The following is a 25,338-nucleotide window of genomic DNA, read 5'->3' on the forward strand; positions in this document are numbered from 1 at the left end:
TCTGATTTCCATTAGTCAGATTCTCAGTCTAATGTGATATTTTGTTCAAAAAGCATGACTCTGTGGTATTCCAGCACTTGCAGTGTTCAGGCTGTGCGAGCCATAAGTGTTGGTGCATTTCAATGAGCGGTAGCAGCATTAAGATTCCTCTTCACTCCAGGGCTGCCCATGGGTACAAGGTGACACCACACAGTGATGTGGGTGGTATATGTTTCTGCGCGGGTGTGTGGGTGTGTGAAACTAGCGCTGTAACACAGAGATTGCAACAGCCAACGAACTGTAAAGGAGCACACAGCAGAGCAAATCCTAGCCTTATTTACTGGAACTTAGCCCAGTGTTTCCTAAATTGGACCAGGACAGGGCAAGGGGGGCTGCAAAATTTAGCATTTAGAATTTAAACTGAGTTCATTTGATTTTCACTTTCAAACGTAACAAAAAAGAGCAGGAAATATCAAAATGTAGGATGCTCAGGACGGTACCTGGCTGTTGTTTAGATCTCATTTTTTGAATAAAAAGAATAGCAGAAACATTTAGCTAAATAATATTCATACACCATCAACTAGGGGAGGGTTTTTATGACCCCTCAGGTTTCTGCTCTCACTGCAGGTTTTGCAGAGTTTGCAGGCAGAGGCTGTTTTGGGCACACCTGCGTGAGCCTCCACACAGAGCTTAAATAAGCCTGCTATTAACATTCTCTCACTCCCTCTCTTTCTCACCTCCTGATTTTAGCTTTTTTCGGGGCATTTGCTCATCCCATTCATCCATCAACCATTGACGGCCCTTCTACTTTTAGTCCTCACACCTTTTGTTTATCATTGTTATTTATTACCTAAATTATGGTAATTAAAATGATCATTTGTATACTAATTTGTCTTGTCTCTACTTTTTGTCACTGGCTTTGTGACAACCTAATAAACTGACAACCAAATCTGTAAATTAGATATTCATGTGATGGTGTCTGTTTTTATTGCATCAGATTCACACCAGGCCGTCATTATGCACCAAAAACAGTCCTGAACACCTGAGACCAACATCCTGAAGCAAGAAAAAGAAGTGACAACAGACCATCGGCCACTACATCTGGTGAATGTAAACCTGAGGGAGAAAGCAAAGGCCACATCGGGTTTGTCACCCCACTGACAAGGAGAATGTTGGTAAGTGTCATACCAGCAAAGAAAAAAAAGGGTAGATAGCACACACCAAAAGACTGATCAACAAAATATAGACGGGAATCTGCTTCTGTGCTTCTAAAGACGTCTGCCTGGAGTGGAAGTAAAAATGTCTGCAGGGCATTGTTGAAAAACCGTTGTGACAGGCATCTGCTGGAATTCACCGACAACTTTTGTTGCCAGATCAAGACCTGAAGTTATTATTTGCAGGGTATTAAGAGAGGAAAATGTTGAGGAAACTTAAATCATCCTGTAACAGAATGATGGGGAAAGACAAACAGATATGACGATCATGAAGGATTTTGTTGAAACATGCTACTCCCTCTGTAAACACTGGATCAGGTGATGCATGATTTCTGATGGCTAGGTCACTTATGTTTACTGTCGATGTGAAAGAAGAGCTTTAATTTCTGGCCAGAGTAAGTCAAAAGCAGTTAAATGGATGTGACAGTGACTTAGCTACAGATGGACTGTAACACAAACTAGGAGTTTTTTTTTCTTTAAAGGCAAATAAGTGGGAGACTTTAAGGTGTCTGAATCAGTCACCTGCAGTAAAATATCATAAAACAATCTTCCAAAATTCAGACAGCTGATGATGATTAAATATGATTTTATTTGCAATAATGTCAACATTTGTTAAGTGTGACTCAAAAGGACCCAAACGCAGAAACAAGAAGAGGAGCTCTGTTCACAAAACTGATGAGCTAAATTCAACGAAGGAACAAATAAATATACAAAAAGCAGACTAGGATCGAGGGCAAAATGCACACAGGCGATCTGACAAAGACAAAAAGTCTATTATGAAAGACCTTCCCTTGATTTTAGCTGAACCTCCTTCCTCTTAGTCATTTCTAAGTTCATTCCTGTATGGCTGCTGTTTAAGTCCTTGCTCACCACTGTAATTACACCACAGCTCCAAACATGCCCAGTAAGTAAATATTTACTAATTTTGAAACTTTGAAATGACTTTTGTGTGATGAGAACTGGTTTTTCAGCTACACCTGTACAGTTTTTAACAGATTTACATCTAAGCATTAGTACTTTTCATTCCTGAAGGAAGTGCACCAGGGTTGTAGTGAGCTCAGTAGCATGCTCATCTTTTTTTTTTTCAATATTTACAGCATTGTGCACAGTGAGATCATCCCTCAGAGTGTTGCAACGTATTTCCAGTGTAGTTTCCTGGAGCAACTGAGGGAGAACATTCATGGTGCACACCAAAATGCCACTGTGCACATCCAGTTTAAGGACCCCTGTTTGGACACACTGGGGGGGATCCAGCAAACTGCAGATGCAAAAGTAAAATGCTGCTTAATGAGAGTTCTGCAAGTCCTGTTTTAACTTTTTGATCACATCACTGAGCCATGATAAAATGAGACTCAAGTGGAAATAATCCGCAGGACAATGACACGAAATAAAACAGCAAAGCATGAAAAAGGAAATGCAGTTACTACAATCAAAAGAAAGTCACTAGAACTGACAAACCACAAAGAGAAACCAGAGGTAGGAAAAGACAAGGACAGTGAGGAGATGCAAGCAAAAGGTTAGTCCAAAGAAACACAAAGAAGCTCAAAAAGAGCACAACACCATAACAATCTGTATATTTCAGCTGCTTCCAGCTGCAAATACTACACTTGGAATCAACTCCAAACCTTTAATCTGTGTCATTTAGGAAGAATAATGAAAGAACACACAAATCTGTTAATGAAAAAGCATTTTGTCGAGTTGCCCATTAAACCTGATCTTTTGTTTGTTTTTTCAATGCAATTTATTTTCCTTGACCCCAGAATTAAAGCTGAGTCTACACTTAAACTGCATCTTGGGTAACCCATTGTGTAATTTACCAGATGTTAGGCTTGACAGCTGTTTATTCTGCAGAATATCCTTTTCTTCTCATTAAAAATGTAAAAACAAAGGAGGAGAGAAAAGAACAGAAAAGAAGACACAGTAACAGCACTCCCTCAGCTTTCCCATAATCTCTTTAGCGCCACAGTTTTGGAGGAAGTACTCAGATCCTGAAATACTGCATTAACAGGTTATATGAGTCATGTGGTTTAACTATGATAGACATTCAGACACCTAATATCACACAAACGCTATCAGCTCGCACAAATCATTTACTCAAACCTAGAATCTGTTAAAAAAAAAATACACTAAAGCTGTGAATGAATATTTACAATTTCATTTGTAATAGAATAATAATAAAAAAAACCACATTCATACATTTTTGAGAGTTAATATTTAATGCAACAAAGTAGTCGTTGCAGTAGTCGTGTCCTGAGCGGCACATAATGTATAGCTCCTAATTGAGCAGCAGCAGCACTGCTGTGCTTAAAGTCGGAACAGCTGCGAGGCATTGGTGCAGGTCTCTGTACCTCAGACATCACATACACTGCTGCTGGTGAAAGCAGAGAGATGAATGATTTATGACACTGTTAATGTTTGCACATCCATGAGTAATCGAGGGTCTGCTTGATTCTGAGTGACTTAAATGTCTCAGGCGTTTGTTCCCTCTGTTTTATTTTTTTGACACTGAAATAAATTTACAACTAAACATGTATCCTGCAGTTTTACTCTATAATAAAAACAAACACTGTGCTGTTTGCTGCTGTCCACAGATGCAAATGAATTCTTAGTTTCAGGCTTAACCTTAGGCAGAGACAGATAACCTGATTATCAGTGTGAAGTCATTCGACACGGGTTCCTGTTTTCTTTTATATGTGCGAAATGTTCAATGGTAATACTAGGCTAATAACAAACATCCCAATCTGTGCTCCCACATGCACATAACATGCAGTAGAATCTGTTTAGTTTCTCATAAATTAAGCAAATGTTTTATCTGCTTAATTTGTCATGGAGTACTTTGGGAACAGACCTTACCTTGCTGTGGAAGTGCAACTATCCCATTACTTTTAAGCCTCTGAAAATTGGGGACTGTGTATAAAAATGGGTGTAATTCTTAACAGTCAATGCGATACTTTTCCTAAAACCCCTTGCTTCTTGATTGTTTTATTTAAAATCCACTGGTGGTATACAGAATACAGAAGCAAAATGACAAGAACAAATAAGAATGAATAAATTATGGACCTACTGAATAATGCAGTTATTCTAAACTGAAAAAAACTTTTTGAATTGGATTGAACAAAACTATCGTCATACATCATAATGACACGTAATTTATTTTATTTTACTTCATTAAATCATTGTAAAATGCAGGTTCACACAGAGTCAAACAGAGAATAAGCATTGTCTATATATAATAGCACATAACACATTTATAATCTATATTTAGGCACTAGAGGAGACTTTTGGAGCCTTATGCCACATTTAGAGACATCTACCTATCATTTGCAAGTTGTTTCTGTGGTAACAACATGCAAATTAATTGACTAAACACAAACTGGGTCAGGCTTACATTTAAATGAAATGATACTAGAGTAATCAAAGTAGAGAATTTTTAACATTTGTTCGCCACGATACAACAAATACGACCAAATTATCAGATTTCCTCAGTGTAAGATGAGACTTTTAGAGCTCTTCATTAGAATTTAACCTGTAACGCTCGTGGACAGCTGGACTCGCAAACACACATCCGCACACACAGCTTTCTGTTTATTATGCAACACTAATCTGATGTCTGTGCTCAATAGCAGCCTTTGTGTTTCAGAGCTGCTCCTGAGATAAGCAGGTCCATGGAAATCTGCAAACAGCGCAGCACCATCAACAAAATTAAGGAAGTAACTGGTAATGCTCACTATGGACAAAGGTAACATTTAAACTACCAGTACAGGATTGAAAGTGTGTTATGAAAATAATTACATATACAGGGGCATTAATGACCCTGGATAATTACATGTCTACCTCAGCCTTTCCTATTATAATATCACTGTATTAGTATGTATGTATAATGCTGAAAAAACAGAAACCAAGTGTTAAATAATACTGAAATATTAGAACATTGTTTCACATGGAATCCTTGATTAAATAGTGACATTTCATCTGATAATGGTGCTTTGCATTTGAACATATTTATGAGTTTTTCTCAGTTTTGCAAACAACACAGAACTTTTGCTCCATTCTCATATACCATAAAAATGTAGGCACGAAGACTCAATGAATAGTTTTTGGCCTGAAACAAATATAGCACGCATTGCCCTCTAGTGGCCTGAGATCACGCTGGATTTCATTTCATTATTACTTGAGCACATTTATCTGCATGTATATCAGCGGTGACCAGGTATTTACTCTATTTTCACCTGTTGTGATATATTGCACATTTTCCCTTCTTTACATCTGTAAGAAAACAGCAAAGAAGAAAAAGTCTCAGAAATACAACACACTGGTTTCAAGAGATTCTACTATTTTTTACATCTATTGTTGTATTTCATTCTTCAGCACCCACTGCAACACTGACAAGGGTTACGCAGCAGAAATAATGCTGCGCCATGTTAGTCTTCTAAGTAAATAAAGCTCAGTATACAAAGTGGTCGCAGCACACGGCACGCATTTCCCTACGTGCTTGATGATAAATGGTAAAGAGTTCTGAATGCTGTAAGGCTCTACTTCATTGATGTCCTTTTCTGTACAATATGAGAGATTGCTTCATCAGCCGTAAAGTATACATTTGACCATGAAACGATGCGGCGAAAACGAAACAAGCCTGCAGGGAGCTCTGGTTCCGATCCCAGCAATAATGTGTAGGTCGCTACCGAAACGGATCTTTGGAGTGAACGACGCGACCCGATTCCTTGTTGGGAGTCGCAGGTTTTTTTCTTTCTCTCACCCTCTCTGTCGCACTTTTTTCTACTTCACTCCGCTCGTGAGCCTTGTGCTTGCACTGAGCAGAGGGGGGAGGGGCGATAGTTACACTGGCAGTAGTACAGGAACAGAGCTGGAGGGAAAAAGCCAGAAAGAGAGCCAGGGACAACAACAAGAGACAACATCGTCACATTAGAAACGTAAAGTAATCACCCACAACTATTTTCATTTGCGGATGATAAAGGATTCAGAAAGTTTATTCATGCAGGGAATCCTATGTATGTAATTCCAAGCAGGAAAACACTCCCAAAAAATCATCCCAGGCCTATATGACAGAGAATGTGCATCTTCTTTTTTTTTTCTATTTTTTGCATATTTTAATTTATAATTTATTGTGTTCTGGTTTGCAGTGTTTTGTGATGTTTCACTTTAAATTTGTTTAAAAGGAAAAAGCTGAAAATTTAAATAGTTAAGAGTTGAAATGAAATGAGTTGGTTTTTTTTGGTTTTTTTTTTTTTTTTAGCTTTTGTTACCTAGTGGCTAAACAGGAAGTACCAATGACCGGATTTGGTGTGTGATAGTAACAGGTAAATGAAGATTTAAAAAAAAAAAAATTACTTGTAAATATATATATATATATATATATATATATATATATATATATATATATATATATATATATGCTTTCTTTCAATTGTGTAATTTAAGTGATCAAGGTAGCTCTGTTTTGGAAGTTCAGTTAATGCTAGAAATGTGTTTTGGAGTTTGTATGTGTTTTGTCTCTAGGGACCCCCTTAAATACGTATATATAAGCATATATAAATAAAACCACGGTTTTTTTTTTACATTAGTAATTCTGTTTGTGCATAATTTTATATTGTTGTTAATATTATAAATTAACTAAAGCAGCAAAACAACCTGAAGATTCGGTTGGGAGTCGGAGAACCGGCTCTTTTTTAGTGAGTCGAGCTAAAAGATCCGGTTCTCCAAAAAGAGCCCGAATTCCCATACCAGTTTCGATAGGATGGCTGATAGTCGTGCCGTTTATGGGAAAGTGACAGGCTGTCTTTTGCGCCTGCTCATTAATCCCTCGCTCCCTCCCCCCACTGGCCAGACCTGAACTAGAAAACGAAAGTAGGTGAGGCGAGAAGAAACTGCAGGATTTTCTATTACCTGTGTCCGGAGGTAAGCACACCTTTTTTTTTCTCTTTACTCTCTTAACTAGCTATACACGGATTAAACTCTTTAGCTATTAAATTATTTTTGTAGTTTGTTTCCACGGATTTAGACTTAAAAATATATATATATATATATATATATATATATATATATATATATATATATTTAGTATTACTACACGACCGATAAACTAGCAGTTTTGTACCAACAAGGTAATTCCCAAAGAGCTATTAGCTGAAAACAGGGTATATTTTATCATGGTTTGCAGCATGTCTTTGAAATATTTAGAAATCTGGACAAATGGAAGTTTTCCCAAACCTTGAAAACGATCAGTATTTCAAAGTCAAGGACCGAAGAGATGAGAGAAAATGCTGCCAAATTACAAACAACAGATTGTTCTGTGTTTTTCTACTGTAATCTATCTATATAAAATGTTAGCTCTAATATAGTTATATGATGATCCTGATGAAAGCCACAGTGAATTGGTTTGTGAATAAACTTGTTCTATATAAAGTGCTATAAATGTGCTGTTGGGGATAAAGTAGGTGTGAATGTACAGGATTTTATTCATCAAGACACTTTCTCACAAATTACTATAATTATTATTAAAATCGAGGGATAGGAGGTAATGAAATACAAATACTTCATTACTTTATTTGAGTATTTATTACTTTTTACTTTTAGTGCCTACATTTTAACATGAACATTTGTGCTCCTGTTCTCCTCCTTACATTTTCAAAACAGACTGGTTACTTTAAGTTTAACATAATTTGTCTTTAAACATTTATTTTGTATTCTTTCTCACAGTTGGGTAGATAATGAAATAAAATGTCACACATGATGGACAAGTCCACTGAGAACCCCAGCAAGAAGAACGGCATGATTGCGAAGCTTACAAGCTTCCGGCGTGCAACAAGGAAGAATCCGTCACTTGGTGGCAAGAAATTCAAATTACATGCACCCGCAAAGAACTCAGACTCTGCGGCTTCACCACAACCTCCGTCACCCAGTGAGTACCGTTGGGGTCTTCATAAAATCTGCTGTCAAATATAAGCACTGATGGCAAGCTAGATGGTCTTTCTCTTGTTTAGTCTAGAGGTCTGAGCGTCCATGTTTCATCTGACCAACCAACAGTTTTACATCGTGTCCCAGTTTATTTTAAATGACGATCATGTTCACATTTGGCTTCTTCTTTGTGCCACAGAGCTTTAACTTGCATTTCAGGACGTCACGGTGAACTGTGTTCACAAACAGTGATTTCAGGAAGTGTTCCTGATGTCGTACAGTGTGACTGTGACAGAATCACACCTGTTTATAATGCAGTGCTCCCCAATGGCCCGATAATCACAGGGATCTATTAGTTTTGGCCTGGTGCCTCACGGTAAAAGATTTTTCCAGATTCTTTAAAGCTTTTGATGATGTAGTGTAGATGATGAGATATTCAAAGTCTTTACAACTTCACATTGAGGAACATTGTAGTGAAATTGTTCCATGTTTTTGCAGATTTGTGCACCCCTGTCTCCCTAAGATGCTCTTTATACCTGTATAACTCTATATTGTCAGTACAAACACTGGCAGTAAGAAAAAAAAATGCACACTAGACCTACAAAGTTTCAGACACACATAAAATCCTAATAATATCCTCAGCAGAGGTAAAAACATCAAACAAAACACAAAAAGACTTATAAAACTTGTCAGAATATGTCTGTTATGTTTGTTTGCTAAATGAAGGAAAGCAGAGAAGCTTTCCTCTGGGTTTTCCCTGATTTTTGTGTAGCCTGTAGAATAAAAACACAGCATAAACCATAAAACATTGTCCAATTCTTTTTGCAGTAGAGCATATCAAAATTTGTGTTACAATAAGACTTTTCAGCCTGTGCAAGAGGGTGGAAGGAGCCACTTTAATGGTCTGTCCTCTGCTGTTCTTTGAGGTGAGGGCTTGGGCTTGTTTGCCAGCCACAGGACACATGAACTCCTCTGTATGTGAGACGATCTCTCTGCCAAAAGTACGCTATGCAACAGGACAATGATCTCATGCACTGCAGCAAATCTACAACAGAATAGTGAAAGAAAACAAAAATCAATGACTTGAATTGTCCCAGAAAAAGTCAATCTGAATTGAATCCTGTGGCAGGACCTGTAGAGAGCATCATTGTGAAGAAGACTGGGGCAAAATTCCTCCACAGTGATGGGGGACTGATAATGTCATACAGGAAAAGCACCAAATCAAAACAACTCCATTTAAGACACATCATACTGGAACATAAACACACTACAGCAGAATTTTACCCAGTGTTTAATTTCCGATGCAAAGCTTTTCAGCCTCTATCAAAGATACAGTTATACATTTCAGTTGTACACATTAGGTAATTTACCACAAGTCATGTGATTAACTCTAAAGCATCATCTGATCAGAAATGAGGTCAGCCTGTTTTTCAAGATTCTGCCGATCAGTTTCACTTTTAGGTGCTGGCTCTGTGCTGCACCAGCCTGTTCTGTTTCCAACATGACTTAAACTTTGCATTCTTCAGTTTGCATAATACAAAGCAATGTCAAAGCCATGGACACACAAACGCCCACGTAAAGGAAAATAAACTTCAGATAGTTGGTTTTGAATCGCTGTGACACCACAAAGACAAAAGTGGTTTTGAAACTAAAGAGTCAGTTTAGCTGTTTTACTAATGTGCTCTTCTTCCCTCTCTGTCAGGTCTGAATGCTGGCTCTGCATCCACCTCTCCGAACAACAACCAGAAAAAAGAGGATGATGAGTTAGATGTTCCTCCTCACAAATCCAGACCTCTAACACGATCAAACACAGGTGAAACTTCTAAACTTTAATACTAGATCATTTCTCGTGCCAAATGAAACCATTGGCACTAATTTGCTGCTGGAAAAGCCTCCACCTCATGTTGTAGGGTTTCCATCAGATTGTTGCATCTGGCTCCAAACTGCATTTGTTGCATTTGAACAAGTGCATTTTCGAGGCCCAGATCTGATGTTGAGTGACAAGGCCTGATTCCTTATATTTATTCCAGAGATGCTGAGTTTAGGACTGTATGCATGCTAGCCAGGTCGTTTTGTCATTGTGTGCTGCACTATTAATAATAAATAAATACATTTTTATTTATATAGCACCTTTCTAGATAAAAAGATCACAAAGTGCTTCACAAAGAGATGACAAAGTATAAAACAGAAACAGACAAAAGTTAACAAAATGCAATTCTAAAAAGATGTGTTTTTAGTTGTTTTTTAAAAGAGACCACTGAGTCCACAGATCTTAAACTCCGAGGAAGAGAGTTCCACAGTCGCAAAAACTCTGTCTCCCTTGGTTTTCAGCCTTGTATGCTGAATAACAAGTAGGCCCTGATCATATGATCTCAGGGACCTCCTAAGGACATAGGTCTGTAAAAGTTCAGTGATGGCTGGTGCTTTTCGATGAAGAACTTTAAAGGGCAGAACCAGAAATTTAAAATGGACTCTGAATTCAACAGAGAGCCAATTGAGCTGCATTAGCAACGGTGTCACATGAGAGTACTTAGATGTTTTGGTCAGAAGCCTTGCTGCAGCATTTTGGACAATCTGCAGATGCTCCAGGGAGCCCTTGCTTAGACAAGTGGACAGTGAAGATGTAGTGCAATCTCTGCATTGCCAGTTTGTAGGATCATTGATTATGTTTGGCCATATACTATGGCCGGATTTAAAAGGAAAAAGATTAAGGTAACCCTAATCTATAAAATTGAGTTTTCAGGAGTCATTAAAAAAACAAATACAGTCAGCAGACCTGATTGAGTGAGGAAGATTATTCTACAGTTTGGGCGCAACAACCTCAAAAGCACAATTATCTTTGGTTTTAAAGTCAGAGCGAGGGACAGTTACAAGATCCCCTTAAACGGGGCGGAAAGGTCGGCTGCAGGGATCAGGTTTCAGAAGCTTTGCTGTATAACGCCCTGTCGTTGTGTTAGTAACAGAATTTTGCAATATATTGAGGTGAAGGAACCAAGTTTGGGTGAACTTTGAGATATGAGTTTCAAAATTCAGGTGTTGGTCAAAAATTATAGCAAGGTTTTTAGTTTTAGAAGTCATTAGTGAAGGGGCCGAGGTACTGACTCATCTCCTTACAGAAACTGCCTGGGCCAAGTACTAGAACCTCAGTTTTACTGCAATTGAGATGAAGTAAATTTGACTGCATCCAATTAGTAATGGCAGAGAAGCTGTCACTGCGGCAGGAAAGGCTGTTAAGGTTGTTGGGCTTGACATAAAAGTAAAACTGTGTAATCTACATAGCAGTGGTAAGAAAGTCCATTAAAACAATTAGTTAGATGGCCTAAAGAAAACTGGTCCAAGGACTGAGGCTTGGGTGCTTGAGGCTTCTCATATGAGAGGTGCAGATGAGGACATATGCTGATTCATATGAATTCTGAAGTATCTGCTCGTGTCTGTTTCCTGAATCCTGATCTGATGCCTTCAAATAACATTTTTTTAACCTGGGCAATAATCCAGGCATTAAGAGCATATTTAAAGTATGCAAAATGGCAAAATTTTGCAGTTATAGAATATTTCCAGGATGTAATTGATATCTTAACCATGTCCTCTATAGAGTAAATAAATATAAATATTCAGTCACAGTAGCAATTCAGTTGTCATGACGTGCTGTGTGGCAGGCACTGACTTAAACTAGAAGCCAGAACAACAAATAACATCAAGAGAACAAAACCATGAATAACCAATAATCAAGAAATATAAATTAAACACAAAACACAGGGTAACACCCGGGACTGTAACAGCACTGACACAGGAAAAATGGTTTCTTTACAATAAAAGCACATGTGAAATTGGCCATATTATTAAATGCTTGTATTCAATTATGTGTGACACTTTGGACACCATCAAAAACAGAAATGATGCCTGCAGTCTGTTATTGAAACTACAATAAACTGTGTGCTTTTCTGTTTCAGATCCCACTACGTCCACTTTTGATAATACTGTTAAGAGAATGAAAGAATCTTTTTACTTTAGATGGAAAAAGGACGAGGATAAACCCCCCTCGATCGAGGAAAAAGGTGGGAAGTACAAATATTTTTTATTTGCTGAACCTCATTTTAATATACTTGACAAAAGTTTCATTATAATTATTTTTATTATTTTTAATTATGTGCATATAGTACATGTGCAGCATTCATTTCACTGTTTAGCAAGATTTTAAATGTTGAGCAATAAATTTCAAGAGAAACTTTTCTAAAAAAAAAAAAGAAATGTATTCGGGAACATTGGACATGTATTCAAATAGTTATAAAAGTCAGAGGTCCAAATTTCCACAGTACAATTGTGGAACAACAAAATATTAACTTTTAGTTCATCCTTCATGTTTGAGTTCTGCACTTGGGTCCACCTCCTTCATGCCTGCCACAGCTACAATGACAATAGTGGGCAAAAAAATAACAACAATTTTTTTGCATTGAGTTTACAACAGAAAGCACTGTTGATGCTTGTCTGTGGAACGTGGGAAAAAACAAAACATTGAAATCATGTCTGCAGTCTGTTATTCAAACTTCATTAAACTGTGTGCTTTTTTCTTTCAGATCCCAATAATACTGTTAAGAGAGAGTTTTCTTTTAGACGGAAAGGACACGAGGATAGGCGCTCCTCAATGGAAGGTGGGAAGTACAAATATTTTTTATTTGTTGAATCCCATGTTAATATCCATGGCATAAGTTGAATTACAATTATTTTCATGATATTTAATTATGTGTATATAGTACATGTGCAGCATTCATTTCACTGTTTAGGAAGATTTATTTAGATGTTTAGTGTTAAATACCAAGAGAACCCCAGAGAGCCTGGGTGATTGAACTATAAAATAGTACTAATCTAAAAGAAATTCAAAGATTTGTCTTTGTTATTGTCCACCAGTGAAATCTACGTTTGAGGAATACCTTGAAAGGCAAGCCTTTTGTGAGGCCACTCAGCAACTGATAGACAGGGAGAAACATCTGTTTTGGGAGACAGCTGAGGCTGAGGCTAACAAGGAAGCGGTAGAAAAGCTTGCTGCAGACCATAAAGCCCTTGAAGAGCGTGTATGGCAGATTCTACAGAAGAGTCTTTCTCTCAGCACTGAGGAAGAGGTGTCTGCTTTGGCATCTGCGGTGAAAGCCATCAACCTTGAGGAAGAGCAGGACCAGCTGTGGAGACAAAATTCTCAAACTCCACCAGCCTGGAGGCCCAGCGAGTGGAAGAAACACCATGATGAAGTGCTTCAAAAATTAGTAAATGGGCGTATGGATAATCCATCAAGCCCCATCGGTGATCAGGTGAACCAGTCATCTATAGAGGCAGACATCCACTCCATGGGCAGGCAGCTGAAGGAGGACCTGCAGTGGGTGGTGGAGGTTGTGAAGAACTGCTACCCACCAGAGATGGACATCTGTAACTTTTATGCAAGACAGTACCATCAAAATTTCAGCGCAAGACTCAAAAAGATTGCAGACTTTGTTCTGGATGACAAGGACTGCAGCTTCCTCCTGCGATGGGTGAAGGAGTTTTATCCAGGGTAAGCCACCAGTTCAGTTATTGTTTGAAGCAGCATCTTTCTGTGACTAAACATGAGGATGTCTGTCAGTGTGAGGTCCTTCACTGATCCCTGAAGAATAAATACCTGAACAATTACAGATAGATAGTGAATAATAATACAAATATGACTGCTAATTTCTTGTTTTCTTAATGTGCTAAATAAAATGCCATTTTTATAGACTAAACACAACTTGGGGTGTTTATAGAAACTCATGTGTTATCTGCTCTGTGTACCAGAATCCTTGAAAAACCTGAGCTGGCCAGTAATATCAATACTGAAGCGCTGGGAAACCTGCTTCCTGATGAGTTACTGAAACCTCTGGAGGAGCAGTACCTCAGCAAACAACAGGTAACACAGTGTATCTGAGGCGTGTATCCAGTTAATCAGTATGGTCATTGCAGGGCTTAAAGTGAGATGTGTAAATGCAGCATCAAAGAGTTGTTGATTTTAACGGATATTTTTCTTATACATAATATTGTAGATGTAATTAGGGATGGACCGATCCGATATACAGTATCAGTATCGGTCCGATCCTGACCTAAATTACTGGATCGGATATTGAGAAATAAAAAGTGTAATCTGATCTATTAACTATCACAAAAGCACCTCACAAAACGTGGGACATGGCCTAACCCAGCTTAGTACTTTAGCACGTTGGAGCAGTATGCGTCACTGGTTAGAACGGAAGTTATGTGCGAGACCTGTCAGTGGTCTGGAGTTACTTCACACTGAAAACATTTGGAGCATCGGGAGCCTCACTATGTGCTTCCAAACCAGCATTTCATCAAACAGCAGTGTTGCAAGCGAAACAGTTTCGTGGTTCAAAAGAAAAATTGAGAAAACACTTTTTTTCATGTGTTTTAAGTTTTGTATAGAAATTACAGACAATTCAGTCTCAGGTTAAATGTGACACAAACAGCTTACACTGACATCCATCCTGATAAAAGATGTTTGTCATGAAGCCGTGTTTGCATTTGTTTGCACTGCTTTCCACTCTGGATGTCTATTTATGTTCAGCTTTAATCATAAAAGGGTCCATTATACAACTTTTTTTTTTTTTAGTTTGTTGAATATAAACACTATTTTGTGCTGATATTGCACTACTTTTATTTCAGAACCAAAGAGATTTTGAAATGTGCATAAAATTACATTTTAAATTACTTTTTGAATATTAATTTAAATACTTACACTCAACAAAAATATAAACGCAACACCTTTGTTACTGCTCCCATTCCCCATGGGATGGACGTAGAGACCTAAAATTCATTCCAGATACGCAATATAACCATCCCTCCCAAACAGTGGTCACAAATCAGTCCAAATGTGTGGTAGTGGGCACATCTGCTATATTGAGATAATCCATCCCACCTCACAGGTGTGCCACATCAGGATGCTGATCTGACATCATGAGTAGTGCACAGGTGTACCTCAGACTGCCCACAACAAAAGGCCACCCTGGAATGTGCAGTTTTTTGCGCTATTGGGGGTCTGGGGACCCAGAACCGGTGAGTATCTGGTGTGACCACCATTTGCCTCATGCAGTGCAACACATCGCCGCATGGAGTCTATCAGATTGTCAATTGTGGCCTGTGGAATGTTGGTCCACTCCACTTCAATGGCTGTGCGAGGTTGTTGGATATTCGTGGGAACTGGTACACGCTGTCGTATACGCCGGTCAAGCACATCCCGAACATGCTCAATGGGTGACATGTCCGGTGAGTATGCTGGCCATGCAAGAACTGGGACATTCTCAGCTGCCATCTGCCCTGAACAATGTGAACCATGATTCATCCGTGAAGCGCACACCTCTCCAACGTGCCAGACGCCATCGAATGTGAGCATTTGCCCACACAAGTCTGTTACGGCGACGAGCTGGAGTCAGGTCAAGACCCCGATGAGGACGACGGGCATGCAGTTGAGCGTCCCTGAGACGGTTTCTGACAGTTTGTGCAGAAATTGTTTGGTTGTGCAAACCAATTGTTCCAGCAGCTGTCTGGGTGGCTGGTCTCAGACGATCTTGGAGGTGAACCTGCTGGATGTGGAGGTCCTGGGCTGGTGTGGTTACACGAGGTCTGCGGTTGTGAGGCCGGTTGGATGTGCTGCCATATTCTCTGAAACGCCTGTGGAGACGGCTTATGGTTGAGAAATGAACATTCAATGCACGGGCGACAGATCTGGTTGACATTCCTGCTGTCAGCATGCCAATTGCACGCTCCCTCATTGCTTGTGGCATCTGTGGCATTTTGCTGTGAGACAAAAAACTGCACATTCCAGGGTGGCCTTTTGTTGTGGGCAGTCTGAGGTACACCTGTGCACTACTCATGATGTCAGATCAGCATCCTGATGTGGCACACCTGTGAGGTGGGATGGATTATCTCAATATAGCAGATGTGCCCACTACCACACATTTGGACTGATTTGTGACCACTGTTTGGGAGGGATGGTTATATTGTGTATCTGGAATGAATTTTAGGTCTCTACGTCCATCCCATGGGGAATGGGAGCAAAAACAAAGGTGTTGCGTTTATATTTTTGTTGAGTGTAGATTTAAAGTTCTGCTAAAAGTTTAAATAAAAAGATTAGTATTGCTGAACTGCAAAATATTTTGGGTGCAGTGTATTTTTTGCATACAAGTATAATAGAATAGCTTTAGTGTTTTGCTTTGTAAAACTTGAGTATGAACGTATACGATATTAAAAAGACAGTTTTATCGACGATAAAATACACTTTATCAGATTCATATCAGTATCTGCAGAGATCCAAATTTATGACATCGGACATAAAAAAGTGGTATCGTGCCATCTCTAGATGTAATTATTACTGTCAGTAATTAAATCTTTACACATGAAAGCAGTTTAAAAGTGGCAGCTGTGTGTTGTTGTGTGTTTAGAGCGACCTGATGATTTATATTGACCGAGTATTGGATGAAGCAAAGAAAGAGTGGGATCAAGGAAAGGAGCCGACAAGAGATGATGGTTGCTACGTCAGTCCTGTGGCCTATGATGTCATCCAGGTACAGTTGCTGCATAAACTTGTTATTAAAAAGGCTGAAATTGATGCTTTTATAAAAATGTATTAACATAAAGTGAAAGGCGTCACTTGTGTTGGCCTGCTTTAAGGGTCCTTACAGTGAGTCTTGGACAGTGTTGGTCAAGTTACTTGAAAAAAGTAATCAGTAACTAATTAGTAATTACTTCCCAAAAAAGTTATCCCGTTACTTTACTGATTACGTATTTTCAAATGTAATCAGTTACTTAGTTACTTTAAAAAAAAAAAAGCTTTACAACCTGAATAGGTGAGAAAGCGATAGAGCTTTCAGCCCAATTCTATTTTTTCTGCATAATCCATCATATAAAATGTAATCAAATGGAAAAGTCTCTTTTTGAAACTTGTTTTATTAGTTTTAATCTTTTAACTTTATGCATCAAGCAAACATTAAATTATATGCAACATTCTCTGACTGGAAGAAATTAGTTTAACATTTAAACCTATTTTCTGCACATTCCTGCACATAAGATAAAATAGGTTTTTGTGTTCACACTCAGTCTTTCGAATAAATGCACATAAAACACAGCAGAAAAAAAAAATAATCAAAGACTCAGCGGTCCTGTTGCTCTATTTTCACCTGTATAGCAGGAGTGGGGCAGGTGGAGGTTTGCTCTGGTGCAGCGTACTGTCGGTGCTTGCTCGTACGTTTAGGGGTTTGTTTCGCTGTAAAAAGAAGTTTTCTTCCCACGCAGTGAACAGCGGACGCTAATGTTTTTGTCACTTTTTACGGAATCAAACTCAAAGGTCAGTACTTCCACGCTTTAAATGCTGCACGGTCATACTCTCTCCCGCCCTCCTTATATTATCCATTGTTGATCTGCACACAGCTGTTGGCACGAACGGCGCACTCGCTTACATCATTGTCATGAGACACTCTCGCAAAAAAATCATGGTTTTAGTAACGCAGTAACGCAGCGTGCTTACGGGAAAGTAACAGTAATCAAATTACCTTTTTTGCAATAGTAAACCCTTACTTTACTTGTTACTTGAAAAAGTAATCAGATTACAGTAACACGTTACTTGTAACGCGTTACTATCCATCTCTGGTCTTGGATTGGTTGACTTCTAATTGTTGACCTTGATGAGAAGCTTTGAAAACATTGCTATTTCAGAACTGTGAAATAAAAAAATGTGAAATATTGAAACATTGTTTTGATTATAGGAGAACAAAATGTGCAAAATGACATTTACTCTGTTATCCACTTTAGAACTTTCCAAAGAAGTGCAGACAAATATTTTCAGCCTGATGCACATATTAACCAAACTGAAAAAGACTGAGAAACTTTGAGAAAAAGATTAACAAACAAGGAAGACAATTATTTTTGTTTGGGTCATTTATAGAAACTCATTTACTGTCGGATCAGAGTCACAGTGTCAAACCCTCCCATGGTTCTGTAGTTTAATCACTTGGGTTTGTCACTAACATTGTAAAGCACTGGGTTTGGTTCCTGGTGCTTAACTGGATCAGAAAATTATGCTTTGGGAGCTTGAAACTGACACTGATTTGTCAATACATTTGTCTTCAGTTTATCAACGGCATCGTGACATCAGCACATATAACTGTAAGAGACCGACACAAGGCCCAGGAAATAACATCCAACCTGACAGACTTCATGCAGAGGTAACAAGGCTTCACAAGGCTGTCTTTTAAATATTGTAATTTGAAAATACATTTTAGTTTTATGTTTGGTAATAACAAGATAATAGAAGTGAAAACTGTTTTTAATCTTCTGCAGGTATCAAAAATTTCATGAAGACATCATAAGGCAGAACAAACCGCACAGCAAAGCTTTCATAAAGGCAAACCTCAGCTGTGTCGAAAAGTTCAGGTATGTTTCTGATCCAGTTAGATGGAAATTCAGATTTTAACTTCATCATAAAAGGAGAATACTTCACTGTAAGCTAATGTGTCCTGTGTGGTCTGTCTAAAGGGACTTCTTTGAGAAGCACGATCTGTTCCCAGAGAATGTGCGGGAAAACTGTTTGCCGGTCCTGACTGAGATGAAACAGTCTGCCCACACTTATTTATTAACCTCTGTGCACAAGATCCTCAAAGTAAGTTATTTACAACTGCAGATATCAATAATCCTCAGGATTAAATCCTAGTCTTAATCAAAGGTTTAAAAAACGGTGTTATTTGTTCCTCACACAGCCACACTACCAGAAACTGGGAACCAGTGACTGGCTGAAGAAGAACACGTTTGAGAAGCTGCTGAACAGCACTGAAGACCAGCTTCAAGAACTTCAGGGTTCCAGTCAGTCCTCTTACCAGGTAAAAGGAGGAAACTTTGTTTTGGATTGAATGGCCATTATTGCTTTCATTGCTAGAGTTTAAGTAAAAGGATTATGATGCGCTCTGACTACTTATATACTTGGGCTAAATTCAGGAGCTGATTGGTCATCTTCACCAGGAAGTGACAGTGGAATATGTCCGAAGGCTCCTGAAAGGAAAAGTCAAATTAAAGAACACCAAAAAGCAGCAGAAGGCTTGCGAGATTGTGAGAGAAAATGCAGAGAGACTGCACGAGCTGTTTGCCAGAATGGTGAGACTCACCTTCACTGCACACTTTAGCTGAGACATGAATAAAACCCAAAAGAGATGAGATTTCTGCTGAGCTCTGGAAAACATAAGTATAAGAATAAGAATCAGCTCAATTTCACATTTATTTAGTTTAGAAGTTTTGATTAAAAATAATTTGATTAAAAAGATTTGTAAAATTGAAAAGGCTGTTCAGAGGAGTTGGCTAAAATGTGATCCTCCAAGGCTGGACATAATACACTCAATGGAAAACCAATGGACTCATTCCTTAGGAACAAAAGTGTGACCTATAGAAAGTGATGGACCAAATGGTCTATATGTAAGTCACATTATGAGTCAAAGGCATGATTTCTATAAAAGTCTGGTAATCACTTTAGACTGCAGAAACAATGTTCAACAATGTGCTGTCCTTATTTATTATTCTGTTCCCCTCACTCCCACTTTTTTCCACTTTCTGCATATAAACCCCTGTCAAAAAAAGATACATTTATAAATCTTGGGAAGATAAATGTATAAATATAAAAATGTGTAACTCAGAAATTAATATCTTATACACATTAGAGTTTTGGGAAACTTGCAGACTAAACTGACGTCACTGATTTGTCTTCACAGGGATCCGAACAAGACTGGTTAAAGGAAATCCTGACCAACATCGCAGAAGTGCTAAGACTCCAAGATATTCCTGCCATACAGATGCAAATCGTTTCACTGGGATCTGCTTATCCCGACCTCAGGTAACTTTTGAACTGACAAACATTATTTACTTTAATACAAAAACATACAGAGTATAACTCACGCAAAACATAATGTGCTCTCCTTTTTTGGGCCTGATGTATCAACTGTAACATAAACAATAAGGACAGAACTATATCATGATAAGAGGTTTGTGAGACATTAGGTCAGGATAAACAATCGTACTTTTCAGAGAGAGCTGAGGGAAAACAGGAAGCAGACTGAGCCAAACATCTCATTGGTTTCAGATGTTTCTTGTCAGCAGGATGAGCTACATTCATGGAAACTAATATGAGAAACTGAAAGCTAAATAAAACATGCAGGCCTGAGAGAAGCAGCAGCAGCTGTGTGTAGATGAAGTCAATAATGCTGTTAATTAGAGTGAAAGGAGAGATTTCTTCCAAATGTGGCACCAAAAACCAAACTGTCTCGTTCTTGTCTTATTTCTAACCTTAAAGGAAAAGGAGAAAGAGAATCAGGGGACATAAACACTGCTGTTGATAGCACTCACATAAAGACTGACTGTGTGTCTGAAAGTATCAGCACCACAGAAGTGAGTAATTTTATGGGGAGTTATTTGGTAAAACTAGTGTATGTCACGATCTGGGGTCATTTGACCCAGCGTTTTGAATTTTAATATAGCTCATCTATTTTAGGTTACCTAGGTTGCCCAGTTCTAGTTTATTTTCTGTTAGATTCCCCTTGTGTCTTCACTTCTTGTGTTTATGTCTCCCGTGCCCATCATGTGTTTCAGTAATGTCTTTGTCTCCCGTCTTCTCCTCTTGTTTACATGTTTTCCCTCATTACCCTTTCCATCCGTCATGTGTTTTTCTGCGGCCATCATGTTCTGTGCTTGGTTACAGCTGCCTCATCTCCAGTTTTTTCCTATGTGTGTATTTATAATGTTCCTCATCAGTTCTTCACGTTGAGTCCGCGTGTCTTAGTCTGTCATGTGTTTTCATGTCTGCGTGTTTCATGTTGTCAAGCGTGTGCCACGTCTGCGTTATGTTTCCTTTTTTATTTTGTAGAGGTCTGGTGTGCCATGTTCATTGTGTTTAGTTTTACTTCCCCTGTGGTGTCATTATGTTCATTCTAATCAGCTGTTTCCCAAGTGTTTGCACTTCCCCTGATCACCTCCTGTGTGCATTAATCTGTGTGTTTTCATTCATTCCTCATCCAATCGTCTGTGATCTGGCCATGTCATGCCATGCCAGGTTTCCAGGGTTTCATGTTTTCATGTATTCGTACCAAGTTGTCACATTTAAAGTTTTTTTTTTCATGTTTAGGATATTTTATGTTTTCTTTCTAGTTTTATCCAATTTAGGCTTTTGTTTAGCTTCAAATAGTTTTTACACTTTTATTTTTGTACTGCTCGTTCAGCCATAATAAACGCTATGTTCTCTGTTAGAATCAAGTTTGTTTGTGCGTGTCTGCATCAGCTGACTGTGATTGTGTAAACTGGGAGATTCATGTAAATTTAGGCACATATCAGTGTCACCAATAGTAGTTTCACCTACCATGTATTTAAAACAGAAATGTTTAATTACAACAGCATAGAGCCTTGTTGTTGTGATTTGGTGCTGTATAAATAAAATGTAATTGAACTGAATTGGAAATGGACACATTTTCCACCTCCACTTTTTCAGTACTTTAAATTGGTGTGGTGACGCGTTACTGACAGCTGTTAGTGTTTGCAGGAAGGATGTGTGTCAGGGGCAGAAAACTGAAAAAGACATAACAGGTTCAATAATGCAGATCAGGAAATCAGCTGTTTGATTTGAGACCTGCAGTCTTGGACTACAAGTTTAAAGAAATGAATTAAACTTGTAACCTTTGTATTGACATTTTTCTTATTCACATTGTTAATATCATTTATCAATCATCAATCCTTGTTAATATCATTCATGGTGCATATATAATCATATAAACTAAGCTTGGCAGAAAACAACAGTTATTTGCTTGCATCTCATGGAATTCATACATTTTCATAAACAGTAAGCAAGTCAACACACCAGTGAACTGACAAAGTGCTCAGACTTATTATTTGATGTACTTCCACTGATAGTCTTACTTCAGAGTCTCTAGTTTTGTAATGATAAACAGCATATAAACATAATCATTAGGTCACATCTTTTTTCTTTTTTTTAATAACCTTTTCTTCTTTCTGTCACCAACAGTGAAGAACATGTTTCGGCTCTGCTCAAACTCAAAACAAACCTCTCCCAAGCCGACATGAATACCATCACATCCACTGTGCTGGACACACTAAAAGAAAGCTATACTGGTGGTGAAACCCGGAGGTTTTTCTCCAATGTTGTAATGATGAGCCCTTCATTTCCAACATGTATTACATCATGCAGTGGATAAGATGAGTTGAATTCCAGTGCTTTCAGTCTGTCAGTAAGGATGTACAAAGTGGCTGCCATGGGCAAGCCTGATTCTAATGTTACAGGTACTATAACAAACATCACACTGTGTGTGACCACATGTGACCAGATTGCAGGAGATAGTCTTTCCTCTCTGCATTTTTGCATTTTGTGTTGTATTGTGAAATGTGCCCTTTGCATGATGCTACAGTACTTTAGAATTTAATGACTCTGTATCTTTTAATATGTTAGATTTGTCTCTAACAGACGATGTCACGATTTGTGAGGCAAACCGTGTGGAGACAAGAGATGTGGACCCAAACGCAGACAAAATAGATGCAGGAGAATGTTTAAATTGAAGACGAGCCTTTATTAGCACTTGAAAAGCAACTAGTGAGGGGAACAGTCACTAGCGAGGGGTACTAACAAAACCTACACTGGGAGAAGCTAACATGAAACCTGAAACAAAGAATGAGGAAACCTGAAAACTGGCAACACAGGTAGAGGAATGCAGGAAAAGATGAACAGGGGATGATATGCAGACGAGGAAAAGAGGTTAACACACTAAATATTCACAGAACGTGAAAGCAAAACACTGAAAACAGGACACAAGACTCGCCAAAGTAAAACAGAAAACATGAGACAGTTCACAATGATCCAGACTACACACTAAGACATGGAAACGAGACAGACCTGGGAACAGAGGAAACAGAAGCAGAGACCCTATACTAAATCTATATTAAACATGAGGGTCACAGGAAACAAAAGCTAGAGGACAGGACAGTGACAGATGATAATGAAACATGATAACACACTTGAGAAATGTATTTACATTAAAAAGTCCGTCATGTCAGTTTTGCAGCATTTGGCTGAATATGTATCCATGTACACCTCCGAATCCCCCCTGCTGCTACTATCAGCAGTCACATCTAAATCAACACCAGTGGTCGGGTTACACTGGCAGCCAGTTTTCAGACTTTTTGTTGTGTCTCAGGGGAAATGATAATCAGCCTAAGTGTTGCTTTTTATTTACTTATTTATCATTTTTGAAAGATCATCACTTATGTGTTATTTGTTATTCCATTTTGTACAGTTAAACTTTCTCCTTATTTCTTGTCTTAGAGGTGCAGGCTTCTCTCTTAAAACATCGTCACCACGTGCTCTGCTTCACTTGGACGTAAACATAGTTTTGTACACAGAGAAATGGGGACGAGGAAATGTGCATGTTTGTTCCGGATGCTTCTGATTTACTAACATATGCACCGTGGTGACAATAAAATAGGCTGGCATGCACGTTTCACAAATGGGATTTTGCGTTTGATTTCTGCACAGGGTAAAAATATTTCCAGGCAAATATTAGTAAATGAGGCTCATTGTCTCCCCATGTTTCACAGATAATGTGGTCGTGAAATCGGTCACATGCTCTCTCCTCCTGATTTTCTCTTCCCATGGTTCTGATACAAGTTAATCTTGGTTTCATCTTTTGAAATATAATTTTTCGAGAACTGTGCGCCTGTTAGATGTTTTCTTGCAAAGTCTAATCTGACCTTCTTGTTCTTCAGTGTAACCTCATGTTTGCACCTTGTTGTAAACTCTGTGTATTTACAAGACACAAGATGAGAGTTTTATGTCATGGTGGACTCAGACACACAGGCTTTACACCTAAACAGCATTGATGACCCTGGATAATAATAACTCTGCTGGAAGTGTTTCCTAGTCTTCTATTACTGTATTAGATACTGCTGAAATAATAGAACCGACGTCTTGTAACAACATGGATAAATAATACTCTGATGCACTGGAACATTGTTTCACATGTAACCTTATAGCGGAGTTTTCATTTTGATATTATCTATTAGTTTTTCTCAGTGTTGTAAATAATACTATACTATAATATAAGGTACTGCTTTTAAAAAATGTACACAACCACTGAAAAAAGTCAGAATTTCTGCAATAATTTATGTTTGTTTCTTGGTTTATGCAAGTTAGTATAGAATAAGTCTTTATTTTTGTATTTATACAAGAATAAATAATAAATGGAAATATCGTGTTTACAGTGAAGTAATAAAGTACACTCTTTAAAATATTATCCTTTGTCCTGTCATATTTGTTGTGTTTGACATCAGACACAGAAACGTGACATATTTCACATCAAACATATATATTATGTTAATCTGCTCATGTGTGTTATTTTGTAAAGGTAACCAGACAGATAACCATCAAAGTCAATTCATTTTTCAGATAAATGTATAATCTTATGTGTAGTATCATCATCATCATCATCATCATCATCATTATTATTATTATGATGATGATGCGCATAAAAACAGCACTTGGAAACAAATCTCACATATTTCTATCATCTTATTTAAAAACCCAATTCTACTTTTTTTTCAAAAAGGTATAGACAAAGACTAAACCCCTGCACGCATAACTACAGCACACACCAGTGGACCACCCTCTAGTGGACATAAATGTCCTAATGTCACGTTGGATTTGGTTTTAATGCAACTTGTGTTCATTTACCTGCCAAACATAGAAACCATGTTGTAAATAATACTCAAAAAGATATTCATGAGATTTTTCTCAGTTCTGTAAACAACACTTTCTTAAAAATTAAGTTTTGCTCCATTTTTCATATACCATAAAAATGTAGACACAAGACTCAATCAACAGTTTTTTCCCCGAAACAAATATAGCACCCACATTGCCCTCTAGTGGACTGTGATCACGTTGCATTTGATTTCATTACTTGAGCACAATTATCCGCATCTATATCAGCGTGAGAGGTTACAGGTATTTTCTCTAATTTCTCCTGTTGTGATATATTGCACAGTTTCCCTTCTTTAGACCTCTAAAAAACAACAGCGAAGGAAAAAAAAAGTCTCAGAAGTACAACACACTGGTTTCGAGAGATTTTATCATTTTTGACACCTATTGTTGTATTTCTTTCTTCAGTACCCGCTGCAACACTGTCAAAGG

The 25,338-nt window shown here is 38.1% G+C and overlaps 1 protein-coding gene across 3 annotated transcripts; it reads left to right on the plus strand.

Moving 5' to 3' along the window:
- The first annotated feature begins 6,066 nt into the window (after window positions 1–6,066).
- LOC309695756 (tumor necrosis factor alpha-induced protein 2-like) lies at window positions 6,067–24,445 on the plus strand. Of its 3 annotated transcripts, none has more exons than XM_082516627.1 (16): window positions 6,067–6,124; window positions 7,039–7,109; window positions 7,911–8,112; window positions 9,811–9,921; window positions 12,059–12,163; window positions 12,683–12,757; window positions 13,014–13,650; window positions 13,908–14,019; window positions 16,562–16,684; window positions 18,246–18,340; window positions 18,456–18,548; window positions 18,651–18,774; window positions 18,872–18,991; window positions 19,107–19,262; window positions 19,871–19,992; window positions 22,168–24,445. In XM_082516627.1, the coding sequence occupies exons 3-16, from the start codon at window positions 7,932–7,934 to the stop codon at window positions 22,355–22,357; spliced, it is 2,244 nt and encodes a 747-aa protein (XP_082372753.1). In that variant the 5' UTR covers window positions 6,067–6,124; window positions 7,039–7,109; window positions 7,911–7,931; the 3' UTR covers window positions 22,358–24,445. The 3 variants fall into 3 exon arrangements, with proteins under 3 accessions (XP_082372753.1, XP_082372752.1, XP_082372754.1); XM_082516626.1 differs by lacking the exon at window positions 6,067–6,124 and adding an exon at window positions 6,453–6,511; XM_082516628.1 differs by lacking the exons at window positions 6,067–6,124; window positions 12,683–12,757 and having other exon boundaries at window positions 6,834–7,109.
- The last annotated feature ends 893 nt before the right edge of the window (window positions 24,446–25,338 follow it).

This window comes from Aulonocara stuartgranti (genome assembly GCF_965226115.1).
Source record: "Aulonocara stuartgranti genome assembly, chromosome: 19".
NCBI lineage: Eukaryota > Metazoa > Chordata > Actinopteri > Cichliformes > Cichlidae > Aulonocara > Aulonocara stuartgranti.